At 33.3% G+C, this 19,278-nt stretch overlaps 2 protein-coding genes across 2 annotated transcripts; one reads left to right on the forward strand and one right to left on the reverse strand.

Moving 5' to 3' along the window:
* Positions 1-10,539: 10,539 nt before the first annotated feature.
* On the reverse strand, positions 10,540-12,414 carry LOC143081766 (large ribosomal subunit protein mL64-like). The gene is made up of 2 exons (XM_076257481.1): positions 11,907-12,414; positions 10,540-10,866 (listed from the first exon to the last, which is right to left on the reverse strand). Exons 1-2 carry the CDS (start codon positions 12,395-12,397, stop codon positions 10,575-10,577), a joined length of 783 nt encoding a protein of 260 aa, XP_076113596.1. The 5' UTR covers positions 12,398-12,414; the 3' UTR covers positions 10,540-10,574.
* Positions 12,415-13,947: 1,533 nt separating this feature from the next.
* LOC143085147 (uncharacterized) lies at positions 13,948-17,952 on the forward strand. The gene is made up of 6 exons (XM_076261375.1): positions 13,948-14,056; positions 14,176-14,375; positions 15,009-15,341; positions 15,676-15,728; positions 16,510-16,780; positions 17,514-17,952. The coding sequence occupies exons 2-6, from the start codon at positions 14,207-14,209 to the stop codon at positions 17,867-17,869; spliced, it is 1,182 nt and encodes a 393-aa protein (XP_076117490.1). The 5' UTR covers positions 13,948-14,056; positions 14,176-14,206; the 3' UTR covers positions 17,870-17,952.
* The last annotated feature ends 1,326 nt before the right edge of the window (positions 17,953-19,278 follow it).

The following is a 19,278-nucleotide window of genomic DNA, read 5'->3' on the forward strand; positions in this document are numbered from 1 at the left end:
GTACTCTCAGTTATTGAAAGGAAGTTCAAGGTCGATAGCAACTAATAAAATAAAATCAAGTTTCTAAGACTAAAAAAACAATCATAACACATCCAATATCTAATAGATTTAGTGGAAAAACATCATTAACTGTAAAAAAAACCAAAAAAAAACCAACTTATGTAATGCAAAAATAGGTATCTATAGATGACAAAATTAATGAGTAATAGCTCATTTATTTAAAAAAAAGATGTAACAATATCTTTTAAGAATTGTAGTGATTGCTTTATAAACAAAATAAAAGTATTTTGAAATAGGCAAAATGCACCATCTGGCAAAATCCTTATCTATAGTAATCAAGATGGATACAAGGGTATGCTGTGGATACCTGAAAAAAATATTTGACATAATTTATTGTCTGTTACAGTTTAATTTTGTCGAGCCTATGACTTTTCTTGCAAAAAGCTTGACATAGGGAAAGTGATCCGGCGTCTATGGCAGCAGCATTAGCTAACTTTTCTAAAGCTTTATATTTTACAAGGTGGAAGACCTGGATGCTTCAAACTTTGTATATAGATGCCTCATGGACTGATTGTAAGTGGTTTATGTCTAGCCGGCATGTGTCATATGACCTTGCCCTCATTTTCATGGTTCAGTGGTCAAAGTTCAGTTTTCAAGTTTTGGCTTTTTTGTCGAACCTGCGACTTTAGAATGATTGTAAAGTGTACATGACTAGCTGGCAGGTGTCAACTGACCCTGACCTCATTTTCATGGTTCAGTGGACAAAGTTTTTTTTAGTTTTGGTCTGTTTTTCTTGAACTATAAGCAATAGGTTAACTGTTTGTTGTATGGAAGAATTGTTAGCTGTACATGTCTGCCTGGCATTATTCATCTGACCTTGACCTCATTTCAGTATTGTGTAATAGCAAGAAATTATCAATTGCACAGTATTGCGCAATAGTAAGAAATCTTCAATTGCACAGTATTGTGCAATGGCAAGTATTTTCAATTGCACAGTATTGCGCAATAGCAAGAATGTTTAATTGCACAATATTGTGCAATAGCAAGAAATTTTCAATTGGAGTTATCTTTCTTTGTCCAGAATAGTAGTTGAATCAACTTAAATCATTGTTTTATACAATATACAATGTATATTCACTTTTACTACCAACTGATAAATTAAAACAATCTTTACCATTCAGTGATAACAAGCACTTTTTTACATTTTAATATTTTATGATGTATTTAAATGAGTAGTTATTGCTAGGGGCCATTAGAAATTTGAATTGAGATCAGTTTTGGAATAAGGGAAAGGGGGATGTGAAAAAAAATTGGGGGGTGGGGGGTGGGGTGTCAATTTTTCTCATTTCAGATTTCATAACTAAAAGAAAATTTCTTCAATTTTTTTTGAGAGGATTAATATTCAACAGCATAGTGAATTGCTCAAAGGCAAAACAAAAATTTTAAGTTCATTAGACCACATTCATTCTGTGTCAGAAACCTATGATGTGTCAACTATTTAATCACAGTCCCAATTTAGAGCTGAATCCAGCTTAGGTATAATACCTTGTTTATTTCTAATATGTTTCTTTTTTCATCAAATAAATACTTAAAAATAGAGAAAAGATTGGAGTTAAGATTTATTTTTTTAACTTTTGAATGTGTACTTCAAAATAAAGAAAAATTATGATAAATAGATTGGAGTCAGATTTATTTTTAATAATTTTTGAATTTGTAACTTTAAAAAATTGTCTGCTTTACTAATAAATCATCATATAAATAATATTATAACCAAGTATAATCTTATATATATATATAAATCTTTATTCTCACAAACCAAATTACAGATTGAAAGGTATAGAAATAATTTTACATATTTCAATACAATTACATAAATATATAATGTACGAAAGTAGATAGAGGCATTCACAATTGTTCACCCAGAAAAGTTCAATTTGTTATTGATCTCCTTAATAAGTTTACAAAGTTCGTTCAGTTCTGTACATTTTGGGAAATTCATTAAGTCATAAAACTTCAATGTGTTTGTTCTATTTCTATTGTAAAATGCAATACATTGTTTTCTACAATTATCGAAAGCTGAACAATTAAAAATGTAATGGTATTCATCACCAATGGCATCTGAATAACACAATACACATTTTCTGTTTTCTCTTTCTATGTTTTGCCATCTTCCAGTTTCTATTGGAGATTTCATGTTCAAAGTTCCAAATTTAAGAAATAAGGATATCTGCCGGTCATCCAAAATAAATATTTCTCAAACTCCAAAGTAACTTTAAATTAACGATAATTTAATGCTTTTTGGTGATTCCTGTTGGCTTAAGATGTGGAATAAAAGTATACTTTAAAATATAATTAGTTGGACCAATAATCAAAGATATAAAATAATGGGTGAAAACTGTTAACTTAACTTCATTATTTATTTTGTTTAAAAAAAAACAGAATTCATACAGATGCAAAAATAACTTATTACCTGTTCTAATAAAAAAAAAAACACTGGTCAATTAACAGTTGATTAAAAAATGTTTGTACAGTATAATCCTTTGTTTGCACAAGTTTTCCTTCTATTCCCACATGAAATTTTACCTTTTCTTACCAGATTTATAAAAAGTGGGAATAGAGGGAATGAACCCTTGAATGTTGTGTCCATACTTGCCCCAACCGTTCAGGGTTCAACCTCTGCGGTCGTATAAAGCTGCGCCCTGCGGAGCATCTGGTTATCTAATAAACTCTTGTTTCTAATACTATATGCAATAGGTCAACTATATTTGGTGTATGGAAATATTTTATGATGAACATGTTAGTCGCAGGTTTTATTTGACATTGACCTCAATTTCATGGTTCATTGCTCAGTGTTAAGTTTTTGTGCTTTGGTCTGTTTTTCTCAAACTTTGAGCAATAGATCAACTATATTAGTTGTATGGAAGAATTGTTAGCTGTATATGTCTGCCTGGCATGGTTCATCTGACCTTGACCTCATTTTCATTGGTCAATGTTTAGTTTGCTTGTTAAAGTCTGTTTCAAAGAAACTATAAGCAATAGGTCAACGATATTTAGTTATTGAATGATTGTAAGAACATGCATTTCTTGTTTGGTTTATATGACCTTTTCCTCATTTTCATGTCAGCTGTAACATGTTAAGTTGATGTGATAGTTGTAATAAAGCTTTATTTTAGGACTCAACATAATATCAATGATCAAATTGTCGATATTTTTTTCAGTCAGATCAAGTAACGCGCTCTTCCTGTACCGATTTTTATTGTCTTCCTTTAACTAGAAAAGTAGACTGAAAAATCTGTTTCAAATAAATTCAATATTGAGCATAGGTATCAACATATGGGACACAGGGTTTACCGGTAGATGGGAAACCTGAGTTTAAACTCACTATACTTATCATTGTGACTTTCTGCAGGAATCATATTTTGATCATTTTAAATTATTATTTCGAGCAGGTTTTGCTGGTAGAGGTTTGACAATTTCTGTTTAATTTAGTCACAACTTGTATAGAAACAGAACGCGTTTAGTGCTTGTCATATTGTATTGACGGCTGATATCCTGTATATGGGTGACGGTTCCGTTGTGTAGCTGTCTTATTTGCGAATATCGTGCATATCCTTTTATTTATATCCAAAGTTATTCTCACTAAGCCATCTTTATGAATATCATGAAATCTAAAAGTAAGATTTTTGATCTTATAAAATGTACTGAATTACAGCTGCATAGGGTACGCCAACATTTATTCGATCAAATGAACAATCTACAGGATACCCTTTTCTCAGCTGGAACATTTTACAATTTTACATAAAGCTATATGGTTTCAATCTTTTTAGTAATAAATTAATAATGATAATAAAAATAACTAAAAATAACTTGGTTTAGGTGTCGTAGTAGGCGGACACCTGCACTTAAAACTCCAGTGACGCCTTAAAAATTTTTAAATTTTAAAAATTTAAACAGTGTCAAGTGGCCACGGTAATCACAGATGAATTTTGGTCTACATGAAGTATATGGTAAACCACATTGCACCATTCCATTCATTACATTGACAATCAAAAGAGCTGAACGTAAACATGGTATACGCAAATTCATCTCTAAAATGACAAAAATCAATAGTATTGTGATGAGTTTAAATCAAATACTAAAATACTGAAAATAGAATGAGGACAAATTAATATCAAAGACATCTTCGCTAGCCAAGGGTTGGAGCCCTCACCCGCAATATTACATTTCTATGTTCAGAGACATCTATATGCAATAAACTTTATTTGACCCAAACCCTTTGAGTAATAATCAAAGCTGACATGAAAATTAATTTGTGTATTTAGCTTCGGAAAAAATGAGTGATCCGGGAAGTGCAAAACCTGGATCAAAGCCTTTCTTTTACATATATATCATATAAAGTTGTCAAGGTTTTTTAAACATGATAAGGGAGCTCGCGACAAAGTGACGGAGGAGGGACGCCGGGACGGACGCGCAGACCAGAAAACACAATATCCCATCTCTCGTTTATAGCGAGGCGTTAACAAGTCAACATGATATACAGAAGAACACATTTGATAAGAATATTCAATTTCAAACAAGAGTTGCACACACTGAAATGTCTCGCCTTCTTTACTAATCATTGATATTATGTTGATACTCCTAAATATAAAGCTTTATTACGACTGTCACATAAACTTAACATGAACCATGATAATGAGGTCAAGGTCAGTTGAACCATATGCCAGGCAGACATGTACAGCTAACAATGCTTCCATACAACAAATATAGTTGACCTATTGGTTATAGTTTAAGAAAATAGACCAAAACACAAAAGCTTAACACTGAGCAATGAACCGTGAAAACCAGGTCAAGGTCAAATAAAACCTGCACGACTGACATATAGATCATAAAATATTTCCATACACCAAATATAGTTGACCTATGACATATAGTATTAGATAAAATTGAAGACCAAAACTCAAAAACTTAACTTTGACCACTGAACCATGAAAATGAGGTCAAGGTCAGATGACATCTACCCGCTAGACATGTACACCTTACAATCATTCCATACAAAAAATATAGTAAACCTATTGCATAAAGTATGAGAAAAACAGACCAAAACACAAAAACTTAACTATAACCACTGAACCATGAAAATGAGGTCAAGGTCATATGAACATGAATATTAGGTCAAGGTCAGATGACACCTGCCAGTTGGACATGTACACCTTACAGTCCTTCCATACACCGAATATACTAGACCTATTGCTTATAGTATCTGAGATATGGACTTGACCACCAAAACTTAACCTTGTTCACTGATCCATGAAATGAGGTCGAGGTCAAGTGAAAACTGTCTGACGGACATGAGGACCTTGCAAGGTACGCACATACTAAATATAGTTATCCTATTACTTACAGTAAGAGAGAATTTAACATTACAAAAAATCTGAAATTTTTTTCAAGTGGTCACTGAACCATGAAAATGAGGTCAAGGACAATGGACATGTGCCTGACGGAAACTTCGTAACATGAGGCATCTATATAAAAAAATATGAAGCATCCAGGTCTTCCACCTTCTAAAATATATAGCTTTTAAGAAGTGAGCTAACACCGTCGCCGCCGCCGCCGGATCACTATCCCTATGTCGAGCTTTCTGCAACAAAAGTTGCAGGCTCGACAAAAAATCATGCCATTTACTCTTATAAATCTAAACTTTTAAAAACAATAGGACTTGAATGGGTCTTTTAAACATGTATGTTTTTTTTTCAATTTGCGTGAAAAACATCTAAACCTAGAAATGTAAATGACTCCGTGACAAGAAACAGCTTTGACTTATATAAATCAAATTACAGTAGAAAATTTCATTTTTACAGAACCTGAATATTACTTTTTTGACGTAATAATTTTAATTATCGATTATTGATTAAAATGTAAATTAAATTATGTACTTAAATTACTGTTATCTCTATATCTGCAATATATCTGGTATATATATTGTAGCAATTTAGTTGCGTATTGGATATTTTTTGTTACTAAATCTGGCGTTATCGAGGATTCAACTCCGGGAGACAAACCACTAATCTATGCACCAATAAGATATAGCTATAACCAAGGATTTTTTATTGTAAGAATATACAAATCCTTGCTATAACTAAGGGAGGACCGACATCAAAAGTTCAATGTAGGATAAAAAAAACTCAATTCATATAGTAATTTCTAACTGACCCCCGTCCTCTTCGCAACTTAATTCGGGAAAAAATGATTGACCAATATGGGCATATGTTAACAAGAAACAATGAATTGTATATTTTTTCCATTGAAAGTACCTGTAAAACTGACTTAATCACAAACACATGAAGATCAGTGAACCATGATAATGAGGTCCTTGTAGTTCAGATCGAGCAATAGTCACCAGGTCACGCAGACATACACTATACAATAATTATATACACCAAGTTAATTTGACTTACTTATAGTAGATCCAAGAAAATGACTTAGAAAAGAGCTTTTGTCGAAACGGCTCTTTTCAGGGCCAAATTGACCTTCCAAAAAGAATCTTAAATGTTGTAAAATTCAAACTGTATACCCCTCTATTTTGATAAAACAGAACCACCTATTATTTCGTACACATAATGAATGGAGGAGATACTATAAAAAGAAGATGTGGTATGATTGCCAATGAGACAACTATCCACAAAAGACCAAAATGACACAGACATTAACAACTATAGGTCACCGTACGGCCTTCAACAATGAGCAAAGCCCATACCGCAAAGTCAGATATAAAAGGCCCCGATAAGACAATGTAAAACAATTCAAACGAGAAAACTAACGGCCTTTTTTATGTAAAAAAAAATGAACGAAAAACAAATATATTACACATAAACAAACGACAACCACTGAATTACAGGCTCCTGACTTGGGGACAGGCACATACATAAATAATGTGGCGGGGTTAAACATGTTAGCGGGATCCCAACCCTCCCCCAAACCTGGGACAGTGGTGTAACTGTACAACATAAGAACGAACTATAAAATCAGTCTTGTTGGTATTGTATAAAGGAGAGGGAAATCAGTCAATCACTCTGAAATAAATATCTCGCGTAATCCAACAAGAACATGTTTGTAGACCAGAGTGTTATCAATCAAAACCACCAACAAACACATTTTATCACTGTTGAGTGTACATTTGTACTATAGGTTTCATGATCTTTGTTCTCATCTAAACATAATTTGATTGATGGCTGTTTGTTTGAGGTCAAAGTTTAATTATTTCATGATGTGCAAAGACGATCTTACATTAAAAGGGATAACAGGGATCAACAATAAACCTACCCAGTACAATATACCACATTAACAAACAGCACTGATGTCTCTGAAAAATAATGGACATACAAAGAGAAAGAAAAAAACTAGATGTGTCAAAGCGACACGAATGGCCCCGTCTCAAAAAGTTGAAAAATCTGCAATTTCAATAACACATGTGGACACACACATGATTTTACTCTCACTTATAAAAAATCAGCTGAAAATCTGGAGGCGTATAGAAAAAAGTCCGTATAACTGTGATTTTCAAAAATTTATAAAAGTCCAAAGCCTGAAATTACAGCAAAAATCAGCCGAGTGAAACGAAACTTAAACTTGATCTGTAACTCATCATGGTTGACTCACATACCAAAAATCAGCCCAATATCTGAAAGCATTTAGAAAAAAAGTCCATATAACTGTGATTTTCAACAATTTATCAAAGTCCATAGCCCGTAATTTCGACAAAAATTAGCGGAGCAGAACGAAACTTAATCTTGATCTGTAACTCATCATGGTTGACTCACATACCAAAAAATCTGCCCAATATCTGAAGGCGTTTAGAAAAAAACTCTGTATAATGGTTTGTTGCAGAATGACGGAATGTCGGAATTACGGAATGACGGACAAGGGTAAAACTATATGGGACCGACAACTTCGTTGCGGGGCCATAAAAAACAACTACCATTTCAAACAGCAACAGGTGGTACATGCGCAAATGGGGATAACCAGTTTTATGTGCATATTTATATCTCTCTAATCTCCATGTCGTAGAATTAATATACACAATAAACAAGACTTCAAACACAGTCTTTACTTAAACTTGAATTTATGTTGAGTCTTCTTGTAATACGAACGATTTATTGCACTTGTTTACCTCAACTATTGTATTTGTATTTATTTTGTTTATTTCTCTGTCAACTTGTATTTAGTTTTTAGAGAAAAAAGTATCTATCTATCTACTGCAAGTATTACATAAACTATACATTAATTTATCAATGAACCATAGGTATGAGTTTGATATATGAATTCCCTACAAACACAGACCTATAAAGGTAAAAAAAAACAATCCACACACAAACTATAATTGTTGACCTATTGCTTAAAGTATCTGTTAAATGGACAAAACCATGAAAATGAGATCAAGGTCATACAAATCCTACCAGACAGATATAAACACTTTACCATTGTTCCATACACCAAATATAGTTGACCTTTTGCTAATAAAATCTGATAATCTGGCAAAACCACGAAAAATTTCCTTGACCAATGAACCATGAAAATGAGGTTGAGGTCATATGAAACCTGTCAGAGACACATGTACACCTTTCAATCATTTCACATACCAAAGTTATTGACCACTTGCTATCAAAGAATAAATAAAGATTGTGTCCATGGAACACAGATGATGCACCTTCTTGCATATTATAATGTTACAAAGTAACATAACTCAATAACAGTAAAAATGACACTACCCAAATTCGTACTTGAGTTTTGTGGTAATAAGCATATATTTGTGTATAAGTTTATAACATTTGGTAAGGACAAACTAAAGTTAGACAACAGAAATGGAAATTCAGTAATTTTTCCATTTGTATTAAAAGTGACAAAACTCTAGAAAGGTAATGTGATGCCACCCAAATTCAAACTTGATCTGGGTTTTGTAGTAATAATCCCCCCCCCCCCACTCAATAATCATTGTATATTCATAACATTTGCTTGAGGACATACTGATGGGATGTATGGGTGGACATACAGACAGACAATGGTAAAACTTAATGCTGCCATCTCTACAGCCTGGGCATAAAAAAGACAAAAACACAAGACCTTAACGTTGTCTAATGAACTATGAAATTGTGGTCAAGGTCAGATGAAACCTGCTAATCAAACATGTAAACCTTACAATCAACCAATACACCAAACTTTGTTGACAGATTGCTTATAGTATCTTATATATGACCACATAACTCTTATTTTGATCACTGATCCATGAAATGAGGTTGGCGTCAGGTGAATCCTACCTGACAGTCATATTATTTCTCAAATATAGTTATTCTTATAAGTGAAAATTTCAATGACCAAATTTTTTTTTAGAGCATAGTCAACCATAAAAATAAAGTCCAGACAGAAACTTTGTAACATAAGTTATCTGCATACAAGGTATGTAGCATCCAGGACTTCTACCTTCTGAAATATAAAACTTCAAACATAAGTTTATGTTGTCAAAGCTGCCCGATTGTTATCTCTTTAGCTTGTCAGTGGCGGATCCATGTTTTTATTTACGATCAATGCATTTACATAGAGACATATGATATAGTTGGATATCTTCCATTATCGTGGGTTGGGAACCCCACTTTTAACAATGTCTGGCCTCCTGCATTCTATGGGGTAAACACTGCAAAGAGCAACAACCATTAGAACATGGTGAATGACCACTTTTAAACTTGAAAAAAGAAAATGAAAAACCCAGAATTTTAGTTTGGAAAGCATCATAATGTTCTTGCTGCTACAGGAAGCTGGCCAATGGTGCTACAGCTGGATACTGTTGCCAAAGAAAAACTAAAAGAACCAATTATTCCAAACTTGGAAATCATGAAGTCTATCTATAAATAAGTACTTACGGCCATACTTTGACCTATAATAATAATTGTTTACTTTTTATATATTATAACTTGGATGGAGAGTTGTCTAATTGACACTCATACCATATGTATATATACCATATCTTCTTATTTACTGTAAATTTAGAAATTATTGTGTGCACTCATTATTGTGATTTTGTCATTCTAGATTAAAATGTGATTTCAATTTTTCCATTATTGAGAAAAATATTGTTTTATTCATATAAAAAATTTCAAAATGCGAGTTTAAATTATTACAATTAACACCCTGCTGCATTTTTTGCATTAATAAAATCATCACAATATTTTCTGAATTCACAATACAGATATCGGTAAGTACAAACTAAACAATAATTTAAGTCAATAAGATAGAGCCTTCAAAGTAAGTAAATGTATGCCAAGATTTATGGTCAAAATTCTGACCACCCATGGGACAAATGTGGGAAAGGAGTATTTGTTTGGTTTTCGAAGAAGTTTAACTGTTTCTTTTACATAGATCCTGTGACCTGTAAATGGGAACCAAATTAATTCATATGCTTGTTACAACATGGAAACATTTTGCAGTGTGCACAACAGTTCTTACTGTTCTTACTGGTAATGAATGTTTATATCTAATATTGAATCACTGTTAAAATCTATAATTTTAATAGGAATGAAAATACATCAAGATTTAGCAGCTTCCTGTTGTATTTGAGGACTAGAACGTTTATTTCTTGATGCCTGCTTCAGTGCCTTTTTAGCCACTTTTTCTTCATTTCTTTTCATTTCCATGAATTTGATAAACTCTGGACTTCTAGGTTTAACAGCATAGCCGTAATATTCTTCAGCAAGTTCCATCATTTCTTTTCTCCTTGTCTCGGCTTCTTCTTCTTTTTCTAATTCTTTCAGCTGTCTGGCATTGAAATCTTTTATCAAAGTGTCCATCTTAGCCATACCTTTTTCTACTTTTGTTAATCTGTAATGATTAAATATGGTAGTCTTGTAATCATTAGTTCTTATTTACACAAAAATTGTCATATCAATTTATCAATAATGGCAATGCTAAATTAGAGCAACAATACACACACTCAAATTTAAATGTCTTATAATATAAAAAAAGAAGATGTAGTAAGATTGCCAATGAGACAACCCTCCACTAGAGACCAACTGACACTGAAATTAACAACTAAAGGTCACCATACAACCTTCAACAATGAGCAAAGCCCATGCCGCATAGTCAGATACATTGTATATGTATTAAAGGCGCCAAAATAAGAAATTTAAAACGATGCAAATGTTTGCACCTGTCCTAAGCATGCTAAGTCAGGAATCTGATGTACAGTAGTTGTCGTTTGTTTAAGCTATTTATACTTGTTTCTCGTTTCTCGTTTTTATATAGATTAGACCGTTGGTTTTCCTCTTTAAATGGTTTTACTATAGTTTTTTTGGGGCCCTTTATAGCTTGTTGTTAGGTGTGAGTCAAGGCTCTGTGTTGAAGGCCGTACATTGACCTTTAACATGTATAATGGTTTACTTTTATAAATTGTTATTTGGATGGAGAGTTGTCTCACTGGCACTCACACCACATTTTCCTTATTCCTATACATGTATCTATTAGACCACTCGGCTACCGAGGCCCCTCAATATAGCAATAAGGGCAGAAGTTAATACTTTTAGTCGCACACTGCACTTGTACAAAAATCAATCTAATTAAAAACCCATCTTTCATCACTCCCGTTTTCTGATATACATGTATCTGGTGGGAGTGACATACCAGAAAACTGGAGCAATGAAAGATCGGTTTTAAATTAGATTGTACACAAATGTACCTAGTCAAAATAATTATGACGTCTTGAAAGGCTATCATATTTTTTTCTTTGACGCCTTACATCGTCGCAAGAAAGTGCCAAAGCAAAAATAAATCTAAAATAGCCTTCCTAAATGTCATAATTATTTGGACTAAAATGTACCCCGACTGTTATATGTGACGTCTCATGACATGAAATTAATGCTTACACATTCATATTGAATTCAGCTTCCTTCCTCTTTTCTTCTTTAAGATCTGCTAACAGCTGTTGAAATGATGGTTCAAAGAACTTATCATCCTCTTTGATCTCTTCAAGTTCCTCTTTTGAAGGCCAACAAACTCCTGGGTCAATGTCAATAGCACTTCCATACTTAGCATAAAGCTTTCTCAGAAATATTTTCCTCTTAGTGTTATCTTTGAAAGTCATTTCTTCAAGTCTTTCTCTATCTGGTAATTGTCCATGTTCCTTGTCTTGAAGGTGTTGAGGCAAATTTGAAAAATTTCTCAACCTTTCTATCACCCACTCTTTTTCTTCGAATGTTTCTAATTCTTCTGGGAGTGTTTGTGGTTCTTGTGCCTCCGTAGTACTAGCATGTCGGCAATATTGTTTGTTCCTATATATTTTCTGCAGTAAGCGAGTGCTATTATTCTTTGTCAAGAAAGAAGTTAGCAAACTGATTTTCACCATGGAGGCTGCCATTTTTAATAAGGGAGACAATCCAAAGCCCGCGGAATTTAAATCACAAATGCTTGTTTATTGATAAACTGATCTATTTTGAACTTTAAATATATTAAAATATGGCTTTATATCTACGCTTTATCTATTTCCCAGCTTTTACACCGAAATTTACAAAAAAATAGACTGACATGACAGAATTAAATACATGTAATGAACCAAGGATATCATATATATATATATATATATATATATATATTACGGATTACAAATGTGTCGAGGTTTGTGATTGGATAACAACACAGAGATGTCAGTATATATTCAGGAAACTGCCGGGGTATATACGACGTTTTTATCCCCAATTGGAACCTCAAAAACGTCATCATAACACCGGTTACTATGTGACGTAGTCAAAAGCTTTCAGACTGTCAGAGGCACACAGAGGGAAAATAATGACGTGCTTCAGTCAATAATACATTTTTGATACAAAATCACGCAATTAACACTTTTAATACTTAAATTTAATGTTAAAAGTGTTATTATAAATTTTTACATACACGATAAAATTATGTTCACAGCAAATTAGAAAATCCTTCACGTATGCCGAACATATCAGGTTGGATTTTCAACTCAGTTACATATGTGTTGTCAACAAATACCAGCACTGGAAAATAACATTAAGTCAGGGGTAATCCGTAATATATGTGTAATTCAGGTCTCAGAAAGGGTATATACTGTGACATTCCCGGCTTAGGGCTTATATCCCCTTCGCCTTCGGCTCAGGGGATATAAACTCTAAGCCGGGAATGTCACAGTATATACCCTGTCTGAGAACTGAATAACATATAATATATATATATGGAGCTATACTAAACTATCCCTAACTCCAAACCTAACCCTAACCCATTCCTAAATCTAACACCTAGCCCTTACCCTAAAACCTAACCCTAACCTAGAACTTCCCCTAATATAACCATAACCATGAATGAACCTTAACTCTAAAGTATAGGGACCCTTAAAGTAAAAGAAGGCCAAACATTTACACAGTTTTTGTTCAGCAGATGCGGATACAAAATTTATACAATAACGAACGAATAAACAAACATATAGACGGAATTCTTTATCACTCTAAAAGGTGACGTATAATAAATTATGTACTTTTAATTCAGAAACGAAATGAAAATGAAAATTGATCATCTTTATACCACAAAATATAGGAATCTGCATGAGAAGGTCCGAGAAAACTTTACGCTTGTGCATGAGGAACCATTTTACTTCGAAAAGAGGGGGATATTGAAAAAGGTATTCTTACATGTATTTCCAAATTAATGGAACAAATATTCTGTTCAATCACAATCAGAGGACAAAAAAATATCTGAATGGCCAGATTTTCCCCATACCTTCTAGTGTTAAATTTTGAGCAAATAATTTGATTGATAGCGTTTAAAAAACAAATAAAAATGTTCTGACTCAAACAAAAAGCAATAGGCTACCTCTCTCCCTTTTAAAGTATATTGGTTGCTCCCTATAGTGACTATACCGTTCATCGACGTCATAAACATCTCTTCTGACAACGTTATCGTCGATGTTTCGTCGATAAATTGCACAAGGATAATTTTTTAGACGTCTAAATTGATCTCGTGCAGCATTTCTGAAGAAAATAGACTGCGTAAGCGAAGTGTGGTAAGTTACTTTAAAGTATTTTTCTTAAGTTCTTTGTTTTGTTGCTCAAATTTTTAAAGGGGGTAAAGGGAAGGGGTTAAAACGGATTTCATAATGCTTTTTTTTTTTTAAATTTGCAGTTGACTCAACAATCAACAGGGCAACTTCAGTATGGAGTGGACAGCAGAAAAAGAAGAAAAAGTACATAAAGTAGTAGCTGGGTTCAGTGAAGCAATCATTTGTGTTGCGACATTTGAATTCACACACGAACAGTGGGCAAATGTAGAAGGAGACATAAGAGCAGCTGAGGATAGGGAATCTGCCCTGATAAAGGAGTTAGGTATGTCAGTAATCTCCCACCCCTGAGGATAGGGAATCTGCCCTGATAAAGGAGTTAGGTATGTCAGTAATCTCCCACCCCTGAGGATAGGGAATCTGCCCTGATAAAGGAGTTAGGTATGTCAGTAATCTCCCACCCCTGAGGATAGGGAATCTGCCCTGATAAAGGAGTTAGGTATGTCAGTAATCTCCCACCCCTGAGGATAGGGAATCTGCCCTGATAAAGGAGTTAGGTATGTCAGTAATCTCCCACCCCTGAGGATAGGGAATCTGCCCTGATAAAGGAGTTAGGTATGTCAGTAATCTCCCACCCCTGAGGATAGGGAATCTGCCCTGATAAAGGAGTTAGGTATGTCAGTAATCTCCCTCCCCTGTCATTGCTTACACTTCTGAATGTAATACAAAATCAAGATTGTGTCTTTTAATCATTTCGAACTACTTATATTTCTCTGATAAACCGTAGACCAAATCCTGTCAAAATCGTATTTATACGAGTTGTTAATTTTCCAGATACTTTTCTTGAGTTGTTAGGTTGTTGTCTAATTGAAATGTACCTGATATCGCCTTAATATATGTCTCTGGCAGCACTAAATGTGCAAGAAAATTAAAATTATGCTCGTGTTGCTCTTTTTAGACAAATTAAAAGAACATGACACAACCGAAAAAGAAGATTTAGAAAGGGAAGAATATGGGTTGAGAGTTCAAGACGACACCGGTAATATTTCTGACGAATTGAAAGACTTGGACGAGGCATTAGACGTGGCTGAACAACAGATGTTATCTATAAGATCAGAACGTCAAGGTGCACCTATGAGTGCAGCAGAGCAACAAGAGGCCTTACTTAGAGCAGAACATCAAGAGGAATCTTTGAGTGCACCAGAACAGCTAGAGGCATCTGCGAATGCAGCAGAACAAGAGGAATCTATGAGTGTAGAAGAACAAAAAGAGGCATACATGAAATTAACAGGTAATGACATAATTTCTTAATTCCATTGCACTTGTTTTATTTTAATAGTTTTAATTCTGATTTTTGTTTTACACTTCATAAACAGTTCTACATTAATATGTCCGTGGTTTTTTTTTTTACTCTTACCTGAATAGTAGCATATTTTCTGTTAGTATATTTAAAAAAATTGTTAAGCCGTTTTCGGTGTTTTCGTTAGAAGGTGAAAATCCTTATCATCATTGGCTGGATCTGTAAATCTTATGTTATAAAACTTGTCAGGTTTTTTTTGTAGGTTTAAAAAAAAAAAAATGAAAATGACAATATATTTATATTCATGAGGGTATTTTATTTTTAGATGTTTTAGGACCAACAGAAAAATCGCCAAAGAATGCCGGATATCTTTTCCAGGTACAATACAATATTTAAGAAATAAGTCCTGGGGGTTTGAGCTATTCTGATCTGTCCACGGTTTTGCACTTTTTACTTAAGATTTTACCACGAGCGACAGTGCTGTTCTCTATTGTTTGTATTAATTTGTGTCTTTTACTTCTTCGGACCACAAGGGTTACTGGGGAATATAAATATGGCCGCTTATTGTTCTTCCGACCGGCAGTAAAAACGCTTGCCAAAGAGGGGCTTCCGTTTGGTTGTGCGGGATGTATCAAGTACACAGCCACATCCGATCAGAATGGGGACGCTAAATCCGATGCCTTGTGTAAAAAAAGTGACATGCTCTCTGCATGCACGTTAAGAACCCTTGCAACAACAACAACTGTTGAGGGTCCGTAGGTGGCCTGTTACACGTCAAAATTTCTGTCCCTATCCAAATACCCTCTATTCCAATGGCAATCCAAATTTCCCCGACCATCATTCCGGATGGCCTTTTTACAAGACCTACCTAGTATTGTATTTATTGTCAACTCGTTCTCGTCCAGAACATGCATGACATATTTGCCACTGGACGTTAAGCAACCACCAATCAATCAATTTATTTCTTCGGCGTAGTGAGAATGCATAGTTGGTGGGATTCTGTATACTGTCCAATATGTTTAGTATAATTCCTGTTTTGCTTTTAATGTTTGATGAGATATATATATATTTTCCCTAAAACACAATACATGTGAAAGTGTAACATCTTGTACAACTATATTATAACAATTATATATACATGTTTGTGATATTTTTATAGGATATTGTCCAGAATTCTAAACAGAATGGAGCTATTAGCAAACAATCAAAAAAGGACAAAAAGAGGATAAAAAGAAATATTAAGAAAGACGAGAAATTAAGAGAAAAAATTGCTAAAAAAGAGGAAAAAGTTGTACAGTTGCACTTAAAGTTGGTAGATCAAATTATGAAAAGGTACAACAAGGACGTCAAAGTACAACGAAAAATAGAAGAACAGAGGAGAAAGAAGATTGTCAAGATTGAGATAAAAGCTCAAAAGATGTTGGAGAAAGGTATTCATTTTATTGAAATGTACACTTCCAGGTTTTTTTTCCTTAAACGATTCTATATATGGACGCCTTTGACAGGACGAGTAGTATTTTCAAATGTCAGGACATGCTGATGATATTTAGAAAAAAAACCAGTACAAACTAGAATTTTTTTTATTATTTTTAGTTCAACCAACATGTTTTACATGTGTAAATACTAAATATAATCATATAAAATCACATCTTTCCATGTTTCAATCTTATTAAAATAAGTTCGCATCACTTGCTCCTCGATTTTTTATATTTCGCCGTGTGTATAAAAAATCGAGGAACAAGTGATGCGAACTTATTTTAATAAGATTGTGCAAGTTTCTAAAGCGATTATTGAATTAACAATTGGTATGTTGTATTTTTTTTTTCTATTGCACACTAATAAATTTTAAAAAGTACAACAAAAGCACATTAAATTGTTAAGTTCAGTTCCTTGTCCAGTTTCATTTTTAGTGCAATATATATTGTACTGTTTCATGTTCTTTGAATAGCAGCTTTTTCTTTATCAAACATGACTTTATGTATAGTAAAACAGGATTAAATAGCTGATACCAAGTTAATACTGAACTAAATTTTGAATGCAAAAATAAAAAAAACCATTTTTGTTTATTGATCTTTAATTAATAAGTGGTCTCATTTAATACTTTTCCTAGTTTAATATTATGATTTAAAAATGCATGATATATACTAACACTTGTGTTTACAGAAATGAAGAGGATAAAGAAAGTAGATGCAATAGATGAAAAGAAGAAAAAGACCCCCATTATAGTTGAAAAGGACAAAAAACATGATACAAAGAAAAGCAAAACAAAGAAAGAGACAGAGAATAATAAGGGTCAGGAGATGAAAGAGGCACGCAATAAAGATGGTGTAAAGGCTACGAAGAAAAACAAAACAAAGAAAGAGGCAAAGAAAAACAAAGATGAAAAGAAGAAAGAGTCCCAAACCATGGAAAACATTGATAATGGCAGAAAGAAAAACTCAATTTCAGCAAACATTCAGGCAATTTTTCGAATCTTTTCTTGCAACAAACGTCAGAAAAAAGATAAAGCTGTAGTTTGATAAATCGTTTTTTGTATTATACCAAAATTTCTATATTTTATCACTGTTTTATTCGTATTATATTAAATTTTCTATATTTTCTATATTTTTGTTTTTCATATTTTTTTTTCTGATTGCGTCGTCAAAATGTAATTATGCATTTATATAAAGGGTCGACACGAATGGACCTGCCTAAAGAAAGATGTAATGACATATAAGTTTTATCTTTTATTAATTAACTAGGATTTTAAGTTTTGCTACTGAAGGTCGACGGTTCTCCGGCTTCCTCCACAAATTACCACAACAACTCCGCTTATACAGGTACATAACAGGAAAACAGTAAAAGTGACGCAAAAAAAAAAAACCGAACATGGTCTGTGTTTGGTGGTAATATGCATTGTGTATAATCTTTTTACATCTTGATTGAGGCAAAGTAAAGTTATAATGCTGAAAAGGCATATTCAGCATTGTTTCCAAATACAACAACATAACAAGAGAAAAGTAAAAGTGACGTCACCCAAACTCGGCCTTCATATGTGTTTTTTTGGTAGTGAGAAAATGTGTACATGCTTCACAATATTTAGTTGAGACAAACTGATGAAAACCAATTTCGGGACGTACGGACGGACGTACAGACGGACGCACACACGGACACAGGTAAAACGAAACGGCCTCGTGGTCTAGCGACATTTGTTTCAAAAAGTGCGCTGTGGTGTATCACGGCTTATTAGAAAACTTTCCAGCCAAATTCAAATAATGTCGATGTAAGCAAGTAAAGCCGCCATACGGCCTTCAACAATGAGCAAAATCCACGCTGTATATAGACAATAATAAAAGATTCTAACAAAATGCGAAACAATGTAAATGAGAAAAAAACTGCCCATTTATAACAAGAAGATAAACGCAAAACAATTTAGCAATTTGATTTTCTAAACGATGATGTCAGAAAGAAGTAAAGAATCTAGTAGTCTTTAAATATGTAGCAATAAATAATGCAAAACGGTGAAGGTTTCAAAAATATAAAGTTTGGTCACATCAAATAATCTTTTTGTATTCAGATTTTTTTTTTTTTCAATCCTAAAATATCATACGTTTTGTGTACTATTTATCTGTTGGTCTTTTTATTTTTGTCATGGCGTTAGTTGTTTATACTCGACTTATCGTTAGTTTAAATTTAATTATGTCCCTTTGGTATCTTTTGTCTCACTTTTATGCTAAACCAATAGACAAAACATAATGAAACGCAGATGTTGAAAAAATAGTTCAAAGCCTGCTACAACTAATAAATAAATTATAGCAGACTAAATATGAATCAGCACAAATCCAATGGATTCAACAAAGAGATGTAATTCTGTACAACAGTGATCGACCCCTTGTATTCCTTAATCTTGTTTATATATCAGCATTGTACAATGTCAAGCTATTCTTTG

This window comes from Mytilus galloprovincialis, chromosome 1, assembly GCF_965363235.1.
Source record: "Mytilus galloprovincialis chromosome 1, xbMytGall1.hap1.1, whole genome shotgun sequence".
In the NCBI taxonomy this organism is placed as follows: Eukaryota; Metazoa; Mollusca; class Bivalvia; order Mytilida; family Mytilidae; genus Mytilus; species Mytilus galloprovincialis.

Excerpts from the sequence above, each read along its gene's own strand:
- LOC143081766 (XM_076257481.1), bottom strand. The coding sequence starts at position 12,397 with ATGGCAGCCTCCATGGTGAAAATCAGTTTGCTAACTTCTTTCTTGACA. Across the intron at positions 10,867-11,906 it reads GCTGAATTCAATATGAATGT|ATTAACAAAAGTAGAAAAAG; the intron begins GTAAGCATTAAT and ends TAATCATTACAG.
- LOC143085147 (XM_076261375.1), top strand. The coding sequence starts at position 14,207 with ATGGAGTGGACAGCAGAAAAAGAAGAAAAAGTACATAAAGTAGTAGCT. Across the intron at positions 14,376-15,008 it reads TGCCCTGATAAAGGAGTTAG|ACAAATTAAAAGAACATGAC; the intron begins GTATGTCAGTAA and ends TGCTCTTTTTAG. Across the intron at positions 15,342-15,675 it reads GGCATACATGAAATTAACAG|ATGTTTTAGGACCAACAGAA; the intron begins GTAATGACATAA and ends TTTTATTTTTAG.